At 35.7% G+C, this 13624-nt stretch overlaps 1 protein-coding gene across 1 annotated transcript in view; it reads left to right on the top strand.

Moving 5' to 3' along the window:
• The window catches only part of Nkain2 (sodium/potassium transporting ATPase interacting 2), a 441575-nt gene extending 437761 nt beyond the window's left edge, over positions 1 to 3814 (top strand). The window contains exon 4 of the mRNA XM_071613875.1: positions 3729 to 3814. Within this exon, the coding sequence (XP_071469976.1) occupies positions 3729 to 3814 (86 nt within the window). The remainder of the gene's footprint in view (positions 1 to 3728) is intronic.
• The last annotated feature ends 9810 nt before the right edge of the window (positions 3815 to 13624 follow it).

Below are 13624 nucleotides of genomic sequence, written 5' to 3'. Positions count from 1 at the left end.
TGCGTCTTAGGGAGGTCTTCATTGTGCCTTACTCAACTTTAGTCTCCACTTTTGGTCCTACTTCCATCTTTTGAACTTGAAGATTTATCTTATTTCCCCAGGTACTCCATCCCTAGGTGTACTCCAAAATCTTTGGTTCATAATCACCATCTGGCTTATCTGCAGTCTCTGGAAACAAGCTAATGAAATATCTCAAAACAACAACAATAACAATAACACAATAAATCTGGATCTCAATTTCATTGAGACCTTATTGCTTATTTCTGTCCTCCATCTACTGTGGCCCACTCTATTTTCTAGCACCAAAGTCATGAAGCTTTAACCCTGTGAATAATTCTCAGGAAACTTGTTCATAATTAAGTCCATTGTTGGCAAGAGCTCACCCTAAAAATGTGAATTCAGGCACTAAAGCACTAGTCTTAAAAAAAAATTCTCAAAGTACAAACTGTCGATAGTGTTGCCATTTAATTATTGTACAGCTCTTCTGATATTGTCTATATAAGCTAAGATACAAATGTGAACAATGTAGAAAACAATAGAAATTCACTTTTTAAATTTTTCTTCTATAAAATTAAATACATGGTAAAGTTCCAAAGCTGTCACCAATTTAGAATTTGTAACCTGCCTAAGATAACACAGCCATCAGGTAGACCAAATAGTACTTAAACTCATGTCCTCCTAAAATCAGGAGCGGTGGTTGATCACTACAACTCTCCACTTCTGATAAGGAAAAAGAGGCTATCTACCTCACAAAAAGTGTTTCTCACCACTTCCTCGCCAACACTTATTGTTGTGTGTATAATACCTGCCACTCTGACTGGAGTGGTAGGACTGCAAATTGGTGCAGACAATCTGGAAAGCAGTATGGAGATTCCTTGGAAAACTTGGAATGGAACCTCCATTTGACCCAGCTATCCCACTCCTCGGTTTATACCCAAAGGACTTAAAAACAGCATACTACAGGGACACAGCCACATCAATGTTTATAGCAGCACAATTCACCGTAGCTAAATTATGGAACCAACCCAGATGCCCTTCAGTAGATGAATGGATAGGGAAACTTTGGTATATATACACAATGGAACATTGCTCAGCACTAAAAGAGAGTAAAATCATGCATTTGCAGGTAAATGGATGAAGTTGGAGAATATAATGCTAAGTGAAGCAAGCCAATCCCAGAAAAATAAAGGCCAAATGTTTTCTTTGATATGCAGACGCATAATGGCAATTGTGGGGGGGTGGGGCAGGCAGGTCGTGGGATGAATGGAGGAACTTCAGATAGAACAAAGGGAAGAGGGAAAGGAGGGGACAAGGGGGTAGGAATGATGGTGGAATGAGTTAGATATCATTACCCTAAGTATATGTATAAGACAATAATGGTGTGAAAATACTTTGTATACAATCAGTGTCTTGAAAAATTGGGCTCTATATGTGTAATATGAAATGAATTGCATTCTGCCATCATGTATAACAAATCAGAATAAATTTTTTAAAAAAGTATTTCTCATGATTAAAAGAAACCAACTACATGGTCACTAAAAGACATGAAGTAGCCAGGTACAGTGGCTCATGCCTGTAATCCCAGCAACTCAGGAGGCTGAGGCAGGAGAATTCCAAGTTTGAGGTCAGTCTCAGCAACTTAGTAAGGCCCTCAGCAACTTTGAGAGACTCTGTCTCAAAAGTTAAAAAAAGAAAAAAAAAAAAAGGCTAGGGATATGGCTCAGTGGTAAAAAACACCTCTGGGTTCAATCACCAGTACCAAAAAATATAGAAATAAATAAAAAACTTAGAGGAAACTTAAATGTATATTACCATGTGAGATATATATATATATGTGTGTGTATATATATATATATATATATATATATATATATATATATATACACACACATATATTTTTTTTTTCAAATCAGTGACACTTGTGATAGATAAAATTATGGAGACAGTGAAAAATAGTGATTACCAAAGGATGATGGGGAGGAAGACATGGTTAGATAGAACACAGAGTATTTTTAAGGCAGGAAGTCTATTTTGATAGTATAATAGTGGATACATGCCACACACTTGCCAAAACCAATAGAATTTGCAACACCAAGAGTGAAGACCAATGTCAATGATGGGTTTGGGGTGATAATCATGTGTCAACATAGGCTCATCTCTTGTAACTCCATCTCTGATAGAGATGTTGATAGTGACAGAGGCCATGCATATATAAGGCAGGGCCTTGAGGAATCTCTGTGTTTTTGCTAAATTTTGCAAAAGCACAAATTAAATTCACCTAAAATGCTCTAAAAAATATGATCTTTTTTTTTAAATGGGAAAGGGCTTCCTCAAAGCACAGATATCATAGACTTTATGTTACATTGCCCCTTGCTTTAGTTTCCATATGGAGAACCCCAGGATATTGACAAGAGAACACAAACTTGACAAAGTAAGCCAATAGGATACAATACTAGAAAAACTCGAGGTGTCTTAGTGCATCCTAATTCAACCTCTATTTCCCTATGCCTTTCTTTCCTGTAATCTAGCTCATCAGCCTCCTGTTGTTTTGCCTTTTATCTTCACACACAACCTCTATATCCAGAAATAAAAATGAAAAAAATATAAACTTTTTCGTGTCACTATTACTATTTACTGTCTCCGTTTCTGTCAAAACTTTGAGGTATAAGACAATCATTTACTATGCTCATAGATTCTGTATGTTAATAACTCAGGCCCAGAGGAATGGATTATCTCTCTTCAGTTATGTCAGGAATCTGAGCTGGGAAGACTTCAAAACAGAACTGACTCAACATTTGGGGTCTGGAATCACTTAGAGGCATTTTCTCTCATATGTCCGGATGTTGATGCTGGGTATGGGCTGGAACCTCACTAGCCTGTCGGCTTCAGCACCTATCGATGGTTCTCCATTGCTCTGTCCATGTGGGCTAGTTTGTCTTTCCTCATGCAATGGTAGCTATGTTGCCCAAAAGAGCGAGAGGAGTGTATGACACCTTTATGATCTGCCACTGGAAGTCACATAGTATCATTTCTACTATTTTCAAATGAACACAAAGGTGTGCCCATGTTCAAGAGGAAAGGACACAAGCTCAAACCACTGGATGGGAGGGGTTTAAAGATCAGGCTGTGAAAACATGTGGGATAGGAGATACTGTTGCAGCCATTTTGTAAAACATCATGTACCACAGTAACTCTGGTTATATCTTATTGTATCTTAAATATCTGAGTCTGTATGGCCTTTGAATACTTCACTCTTATTGTTTCAGATTGTAAAACACATGATGGCAGGGAAATCCATGTTGAGTTAACTTCCATGAACTCTACCACAGCACCTTGTACTCAACAATCAGAGTACATATTATTGCTCGTGTGCAACTAATCATACATGCCCTTGGGCAATCATTATTTTTATGATATAACATTTATAACATGATACAGAAAATCTCCATATTAGCCAAAAAGGCATATGGCATTTTATAATTGCTGGGGAAAAAAGTACATAGTTTCTTCTCCCAAGTGAATACAGTCTTATAAAACAATAATTGCATTTCACCATTGGAGGAGTGGAAATAACTACCTTGAAGAATTTTTATTTTTTTTACTTTTTGTCCACAATTATTTTTAGTTTAACAGATTATTAAAAGACTTATGTTGTAATCTGTGTGAACCTTAACCAGGTGTGGGTTCTTCTGTGAAATTAACTAATGAAGGAAATTGTTCCTTTTCAGTTGATTTCATAGGTGGCTTTGACTCTTATGGCTACCAAGGGCCCCAGAAGACGTCTCACTTACAACTTCAGCCTATGTACATGTAAGTACCTTACTTTGGAGGTATTTTTCTGGGATACCAAAAAATGGTCAAGAAAATGTATCATGGCACAAAACAGATGGCATGAAGCTCTTCTTCAGTTATGTATTTTCACTATTAATATTGTTTTGAATAGAATAATTCTGATATTTTATTTATATTTTTTTTTAAATTTACCTTAACAGAAATGCCATCTCTGCCATTAGTCCTACATAAATATCACCTACACGACTCAAAATCCTGTATATTATATTCCAAGAATTGAATTACCACAAAGTTATATATTCTGAAAATGATATAACATTGTACACTATTGTATAAAAACTATATAAAAACCATATTTTCTGCTTTTCCCAGGTTAGTCCCAGTTTACGTTGGTTGTCCTGGTATAATTATCAGCTTTCCATATTACTCTCAAAAGAGTTCTCATTTAAATGCTTAATTATAATTCACCATGGTTATACATAGTATTCAAAAGGAAATTTTAAAAACAGAGCAATGCTCCTTCTCTATCATTTTTCTAATGTGAAAGTGCAAATGAAACTAGGACAATAACACTGAAACTTATCAAACCCTGAACTCTAGCACTCAAGAAAGCAGACATATAATCAGAGCCTGATTTTTATATCTGTGTTTAGGCAAATTCCCTTGGATAACAACTGATAACAAATTCTATATATCAGCATCAAGTGATATGCTGAATTGCAAGCGAAGATCAAAATAGAAAGTAAGATTCCAATTCATTTTAAAATGTGAACTTCTCTCTTTGAAGATATGTGTTTGTTGTCCTTGTCCTCCACCATTAAATCATTTACCTTTTAATATCTTTAGTGTATAGGATAATCAATGGATTTGGGGGGTATTTCTCCTCCAAAGAGACTAATCTGTAGACAATCCTTTTAAGCTTCTCTTTAAAAAGAGAATGATCCATGCATTGTGCCTGCCTTTTTTTATTTGTGTCCTGGTAGCTCTCTGCAAGCATTTGCTATCATCACTTATAGAAGAGACTTTATTAGTTCAGAAGTTAGAGGATACTATATGTCATTCAAAGCATTGCGTCTCTAAGCCTTTCTTTACATGCCCACCACCACTGCCCTAACTCCAGCTTCTTCCTTATTTCAGAACCTCCATCCCATCCTCCACATGGCCTGCCAAATTAATCTTCACAAAGTACTATTCTGAGAATTTCACCTCTCTGCCCAAAAGCCATCAGTGACTCCCTGTTACCTACTGAACAGAATCCAAACTTGCCATAGCCTGCAAGTCTAACCTGACCTGGCCTCAATATTTTATTTAAATATCTTCTCTTCAAGTGCTAATAATGTCTGAGTCCCAACCACCTGCAGATGATGCTGGGAGTTGGTAGGGGAAATGTAATGGTGAATGAAAACTGGCCTAGCCTCCTTATGCTTTGAATCCAGTGAATTCATAAATAGACTGGTATCTTCCTTCAAGTCATTTTTTCCCAACCAAATTCAACTCTTGCCTTATCCAAAAAAAAAAAAAGGACACAGTTATTTCCAATTGTCCTGCTGTTCTTTTGACACCAGATATTATAATTTTCCCCAAATTTTGCTCTTTGAAACCTCGCTGTCTTTAAATTTTATTTTAAAATATACTTCCTATATAAAATATTTCTCAACATTATTTTCCTCTAATACTCTTTTTTTTTTTATTTTTTTGCAATATACTCTTTATACTGTATCTACCCAAACCTCTCAGAAAAATCTGATAGCTACAACAAAAAATAAAATAAGGCCAGGTGAGGTTGTGTGTACCTGTGATCCCAGAAACTTGAAAGGCTGAAACAGGGGTATTGTAAATTCAAGGCCAGCCTTGAAATCTTAGAGAGACCCTGTCTCAAAATAAAAAATAAAATGGACTAGGGATGTTGCCCTATGGTAAAGTACCCCTCCATGAAATTCCAAGAACAAAAATACAAAATTATACATCTTTTGAATTCTTTGCCATTCTTCTCAATATTTTAGAGTAAACATCTGTAAGGTGTTCTATTTTAAAAGGGCAAAGCAATCAGGAGTAGTATACTGCCTGAGATTAAATTCATTGTAACCTTGATCATATAACTTTGTTTGAAAAACTTTAATCTCACCAAGCCTAAGTTTCCTCACCTGAAAAATAGAAATGACAACACATGTACTTCATTTAATTGTTCGGAAATTATATGAAAAAATCCAGGTAAAACATAGAAGACATAGGATATGTCTCATAGTAAGTGCTTAATAAACAGTATTTATTAACAGTGAAAATAATTCTTATGTCAACCAACATCATCATGAAAAGCCTTGTCAAGTCAGAAATCTCATTTCCCAAAGGATATCCTCTGTATCTGACATATGACATATAATATTAGCTCATGTAACAAATAACAATATATTTGAACTTAAAAGAGTAGATCAAATATCTACAAGGCATTGCAATTGCTTGATATTGACTATATTATATAACATTGCATTGTGTTGGTCAATATAAATGATCAGTAAAGATCTCCAAGCCATAATAAATTAGATGTAACCACTCATCTAACTTTAAGCTATAATAATAACATGAGAAGGCTAATTATGCATAATGCTAATTATATATAATCAGCATATTGTTTCAAACCAGGCATTTATAATTCTAATGTTGATATTTAAACAGGGACTTTACAAAAATGAATATCTTTGTCAATGATTAAATTCCTTGAAGACAAAACTTCTCATGATTTTGTTAAATAAAATAGTTTAAAAGCCAAGTGGAAGTAATAAAAATACTGCCTATGAATAATAAAATTATATGAGACCCTTCAAATTTTGTTGCTTAGGAACTAATTTACATGTTTAATGGAATTCAGATCTAAGAAGTCAGGAATACTTAAGGTACATAAAATATTAAAGTCAAAATCCTACTATCACCCCTTCCACAAAGCATCCCATAGGAAACCTTGGATCCTAGAATACAAAGATTTTATTTTACAGGTGAGGAAACTGAATCAAGAGAAAGGAAAACAACCATCACACAACTTGTTGGTGGTACAGCCAGGATTATCAACCTCTTTTCCTATCCCCTTAATTCAGTCCTCAATAAATTTTAAGGTGGGCTGTGAGTTCGACTTCATGTTACATTCCCTGATTTTATTTTCTTGTTGGTGTAGCTTACACTGATTTAACAGTCATATTTCCATAAAATTCTGTACCTTCCCCTTCCTGTACATTCCCTCTATTCCCTTTTGATTTTACACTGTGCTATGTTGAATGAAGGGCCTTTTAAACTTTGTAACCCTCAAAACCATTCATCTGAGAGCGACTGCCTATTCAAATCCTGTGAAAAATCAAAACTGATTCACCTACAAACCTTGTTCCCTGCTGAGAGGCAGAGACCTTAGCATCTCCTCTGTCTTTGTCATTTGGAGTGTGCCTTCTCCTGTCAACTTCCCATAAATATGTCTTGTAAAGTAAGAGTAATTTAACATCATAGGCCAGTTCGTGCACCCTAACAATATTATAGAGCAACTGGAAATAAAAGCTGTTCTTTTGAAAGAAAGCAAATGCTAAAAAGTAATGTGAAGTTTTAGCTGTGGGATTTTCATTCTACCCCACAAACCTTCTGTGGCCAGGACCTTGGACAAAGCTGTGAAGTCACTGCCAATACTGACTGCCGGTCACAGCCCTGTTTCAGTGCCCATAGCCAATGAATGCACGGTCCTTGTTATTTTGAGTTAGGTTTTGTAAATGTTCTTGCTTTGCAATTTTTCAGATTATCTATAATCCATCTAAAAGGAAAGGTTTTTATGTTTTCCCTTACACTTTGATAAATCTCTTTGAAACCAATTGGTAACTATATAACAAAAAGAATTTCCATGTCCACAGATCAATTTTCTAGCAATGTAACTACATGGAATGCCACAGAAGCAAGCATAGATCTGATCCTGCTTCCGCCCAGTGAGATGATCCTGTGGAGTATTAGGCAGCATGTGAAAACAGTGCATTATATTGGGCAGCCCAATTGTACAGTAATACATCTTCATTTCATTCGTCCCCAGAAATAGATTTTTGAATGACCACAAGTGGGTCTCTCTATCCAGGCAGTTGCACTAAGGAAAAAGAAAAGGAGAAGAAATTTATCTATCTAAAATCCAATTTGGGCTTCTTCTCTTTTCTTTCCTTCTTTTTTGTTTGCACTTGTGCTTGGAGAGGTGAGAAAAGGTGGTGAGGGACAGGCACCTAGCACTCTCCTCTTTGATTAAAAACATCTTTTCTCTCTCTTAGGTCAAAATAATACAGATGACTTCAGTTTGTCAGCCCATGGACCTCTCAAAGAACTTATTTCGCAATGGCCTCCTGCATTTGATGAAGAGCAAGAAGCAGATGAATTTAAATATATATACATATTAACAGGACACACACACACACACACACACACAAAACCACGCACAAACCAATTCCACTTGACCTCCTTTCTAAATGAAACAGACAAATATGCAGGACACGCCCATCCTGGATTTCCTGAAAGCAGGCTCCTTTCTCCCAGGCCTTTAAAGTTCAAAAGGAGACGCGTTGGTGCCCCCTGCTGGCCATTACTAACTCCTCGGCAGCCCAGCCAGTCAACCTCTGTGAGCTGCGAAGTCATGGGGCACATTAGTTTGAGAGCCCCGTTTTCTGCACTCCATACATCTTGATAGCACCACAGCTACTTAGGCAATGTAATTGCAAAAAAGACAAACAAAAACATGCCACGATGACCTTGTAACCGAAGTTTGAAATGGCAGGTCGTTTGCCCTAAAGGCTGTACCGTACATACTTGCCTTAACCCACCTGCGTTGTGTGCCCGAGAATCTCAGTGCAGACATCCCTGAGTCAATTCCTTTAGGCTAACACACTGCTATTCATTCCGAATGAGTTCGAGTCTGTGTGTTTCGTGTCGAGAAACAAGACTGAATAACTCAGCAGCTCCAGTGTGTCTGTGTAAGAAAACTGCCAGCTGTCAGCAAAGTGCATTATGTAACGTTGAGCCTCCCTGATGGCCAAAAAGAGACAAGTACCAATAACAACAACAATAATAGTCATCTTTATAATTATTAGGTATGGTCTTCTGATGGGGTTGGGGTGGGACAAAGTAAAATTTATTAATCTACTAACTCATTAATCTATTGGAAGCAGAAAGCAAAAATGGCTTAACTCACTGATTTTATTTATTGCACTCTAGGTGCTTTTATAAGTATCTACAAATGTCTTTTACTAACACAGAAAACAGCTGTGGATTTCTATCAACCGAGGCCAACTGACTATGTATTAGCTATGTTTACTCTTTTATATCTAATTCAAACGGAAGACCTGATGTAGGTGAACTTTCTTTTCTAACTTCGGCATACAAGATTATTTTTTGGGTGGGTGGGGGGGGAGCAATAGTTACCTTGGTGAAATATTTGAGATCTCATTGTGGTATTTGGGGGATCTGTTGTGTGTTAGAGTGTATTTCAATCCTCCTGTATTATCGTGGCAGAAAAACTGTGCTGTTACGTAGTTGGCAAACAAGATGCCTTTGGAAACTTAATAGTAGGTCAATGTGTCTATGGAATATTCTGAACTCCTAGGAAATTTTGTTTTATATTATCAAGCATTATTTGGTTTTCATTAGTGGAAAACATAATTAGCTCAGGCTTATCAGTAACTCAGATGAGTCATGATTTTCTCGGATCCACTTGAGACACTAAAATCAAATTTTGTTTAACTAACACCATCTTTAAGTACAGTGAAATTCAGACTGGGAAATTTATAAATTGTCATGGAGCAACTTTTCTCTGATTTTTATGAAGTTTCAGTTATTGGGTAAACCTCCTTTGGACCTTAGCTCATTCAGATAAAAATGGTCCCATAACTGTGTTGCATGAATGTTTGTAATGTACACAGGCATATACATTTGAAAATAATAAAGGAACAAAAGTTTACCATTGGAACATAAACCACAAACATACATTCCAGCACATGTGCTTGGATTTTTCTCAGTGGCTTGCATATGTTTGTCCATACGTACATGTATAAAATATACAATTGCAAACATGTCAGTGAAACCTCATATGATGCTTTTATAGTGACATGCATGTTTAATGTACAAGAAAAATATTTACCAATGTACTGTCTTTTGACTCCTAAAATATACATACTATAAATGCCAGAAACTATTCTAATGTGACTATTGATGTAACTATTAAAATGAGGTTTCACTGTACATGCATGCTGTGAAGAGATTCAACCTTGTAGTACATGTATATGGATACAGACAATGAGCCCTCATATTCCCGTTTTAAGTTACAGCCAGCTTACCACCAAATCACTACTATCACCACCACCAAAATTTTCAAAAACAGTTGTTGACTACTAAAAATTAATCAGTGGACGGGCCTTTTTTAGGAGCAGTAAGCACAGTGGTGTGATTCTATCTGGGAAAACATCTAAGTTGTACAGCTGTATCCTCCTCAAAATCCGGTGAAGAATGCTATTTTTCTAGGCTGAGCTTTTGTTATAAACCTAATATTCTGAAGGCAAGAGTTACAATCCTGATGTGTCTTTTTTTTTCATTTGTTAATTCTGAATGTATTTTTAACAGAGTGATTTTTTTGACTTACTAGTGTAATTTGCATTTTAAAAATAAATGGAAAAACAATTAAGTTTCTGAGCCATCCCTGAAAACCCCTGCTGCTTCTCACAGTGTATTTGATTATGTCATTGACAGGGAAACCCTATCAAATTTACATGAAGGCACTGTTATGTCTACAGTGCACGGATGTGTCAGCAATGAAAAGAAACTGCCTGGTTGGGGCACCGTCCAGCTCAGTCACAGGTGACACGTACTTGCATTACATTTTGACACTAAGGCCTTGACTTTGAAAGATGGTCTGCAATGGACCTACTGTCTTTTGGAAACCTTCCAGATTTAGAGTTAGTATCAAACTAATAATTGATGAAGGTGTTAAGACCCTGTGTTTAAAAACCTTTGATTAAATTATAGGTAGAGTTTTGGGGGTTTTTTTATTAAATATATTTTATTTTCAATAAAATAATTTCAACTACTTATTTATTGCCCCTTTGATGACATAATCAACTGTGTTATTAGAATATTGATTTTCCCCTCAACAGAAGACAAATGTAATGTATTTGTCTGTATGAAAATGGAAAGCAGGTATTTTTATATTCTCTAGAATGAGAACAAAGATCATTTAAAAAATCTTTAAACATTATGGAATTTAGAAGCAATGAGAAAATTTTGATGGGGGATAATGAAAATTTATATTGGTAAGTTAAATTCATAAAGGAAAGAAATCCCTTTACAAGCCACAGGTTGATGCTCTTGCACAGGCTAAATTATTACTAAAATTAATGTCAAGCTTTTCTTTGAGAGTGCCTTAATAGTGTGGCACCATGTTATGGGGTAGGAGAGACAAATAGAAAAGATGAAGCCCTGGCAACTGATTATGTAGCCCTTAATCTCAGCCAAGGTTCACAATAGGCACTAAAAGGAGAGAGAGCCACTGGCTCACTTGCTTTAGGCTTAGGGGCCACTGAGGCTGTGGGCATCCCCCTCCGCTGCATGCAGACACACTGCAGCCCCTAAAAGTCAAAATACTCAAGTGGGTTCAAAACAAGGACAGTTTTGAGGCAGTATGTCAAGGAGCTGAAGATCAACTCTCAATCCTTGATTTGTCAGTTGCATGGGGAGAGCAATGATCAAGCCTGATCTTACTTTTGTTCCCTGTGTGAAAAGTCTGCTGTGAAGGTGTTCATTGAAGTTGACGTGGATGACTGCCATGCCGTCAAAGGCACACAACATCTCAGTTGCCTAGAAAAAGACAAAATCAATAGGTCGATCATAAATATACATATGTATTTACCTTAAAGAACAGATTCCTTCTTCTGCAGGTCTCAGTTCAATAAATCAAGAGCTTGGTACATAACAGGCAGAACTAAGGTATGCATTTGGTAAGTACTAAAAAAAAAAAAAAAAAAAGAAAGAAAGAAAGAAAGAAATACCCTCTGATACAGTGAAGCCAATCCCCTTCATTTCACTGTGATATCATGAATGAATGGGCCCTTTTCTTTCAGAAATATAAACCCATTTTTAAAATAGGTCATGTTTAGAACAAACCTTTGAGATCCAAAATCTCTTCATTATACAGACAGTAAGATAAGGCCTGGAGACATTAAGAAATTATACAAAGTGAGCATGTATTCTAAAAATGCAAATTAACTCACATTCCACAGCAAATTCTTGTGTGCAATCTGATCAGAATAGAATAAATCAAATCCCAGACACTATCAATTGACCCTGGACTTTGTAAATTGAAACAAACCATGAAAAGGAAGACCTTAAGACATTTTTAAATCATAAAATGCTTTTGAATTATTATGTATTATGTTCAATATAGTTTCAATATTAAAATATATTTTATTATATGTTCTTTTGAAAACCATCAATCCCTACCCACATGTAAACATGTGGATATATGATTTTATGTATTGATCAATTCTATTTAGTTACAGAGACAGAAGAGTTTCTGTTATTTCTTTTACTGTACATTTACAAACAACTGATATTAGGATTATTTAAACAGTTTCATTTTGGATGCTTTCTCTATTTGTCAAGAAAATTCTTCCTTCAGACATTTTATCTGCCTTTACTAAAATTTCAACACTCAAGACCTATACTCAGGAAGCCTTGGCATTAAGATTCTTACATTGCAAAATATAAACCCCAAAATTATTTTCATCACATGTAAATCTTTGCTTGAGATTTTTGTCCAATTCTCTTTTCATTTTATTACATCTACCTTTCACCCACAACCAAAAAATAAATAAAAGAAAGAACAAAATCCATAATCGACCTTATATGTAATTTACAACAAATTAGAATATTGAAACAATTGTTCTTTTGATAGCGATGGGAGAAAAATATCAGATACATTTATCAATTCTACGCTGTTTTATTCAGCAAAAATTTAAACTAGATTAATACTTTCAAGGGTTATATTTGCAACTGAAATCTGCGTTAAGTATTATGAGTTATGGTTGCCAGTGACAACACAGAAAATAAAGGTGAGTCTGTATTAAAATGGATGAAAGCAGGTATTTTTATATTCTCTAGAATGAGAACAAAGATCATTTAAAAAAATCTTTAGACATTATGGAATTTAGAAGCAATGAGAAAATTTTGATGGGGGATAATGAAAATTTATATTGGTAAGTTAAATTCATAAAGGAAAGAAATCCCTTTACAAGCCACAGGTTGATGCTCTTGCACAGGCTAAATTGTTACTAAAATTAATGTCAAGCTTTTCTTTGAGAGTGCCTTAATAATGTGGCACCTTAATAATGAAACAGTTATATTTTTAACTACTTCTTCTACCCTCATATGAATTTAAGCTATAACAACAAAGGAATTAAACAACTCCCCAAAAAAGATGGCAAATTGATGCTGTCACCCCAAGAATGATGGATTGATTCAATTAATCAGTAAGTCATTCCTAAGAGTCCTTCAGGGAGTTATTTACCAGAGGCATACCCCGTTTATTCCCTTCCAGGCGCCTGTCATTTTTCTTCATTACTCTTCAGCTTTACTCGTTATATCTTTGGGGGATATGCTGATCTCCATGTGCAGAAGGTTTTGCACGCAGCTGTCCAGACATAAATCTTCCAAACTTCAAAATAGAGGCCACCGAAACACCTGAGCCTCTTGTCATTGTTATTTCAAGCTGACCAAGACCATCTCAGGTTGGAGTCAAACAAATGGACACTGACTTACAAGTAGTAATCGATGGGGAAGTATC

The sequence above is a fragment of the Marmota flaviventris genome, chromosome 6, assembly GCF_047511675.1.
Source record: "Marmota flaviventris isolate mMarFla1 chromosome 6, mMarFla1.hap1, whole genome shotgun sequence".
Classification (NCBI taxonomy): domain Eukaryota; kingdom Metazoa; phylum Chordata; class Mammalia; order Rodentia; family Sciuridae; genus Marmota; species Marmota flaviventris.
This window is presented reverse-complemented; position numbering and strand designations above follow the sequence as displayed.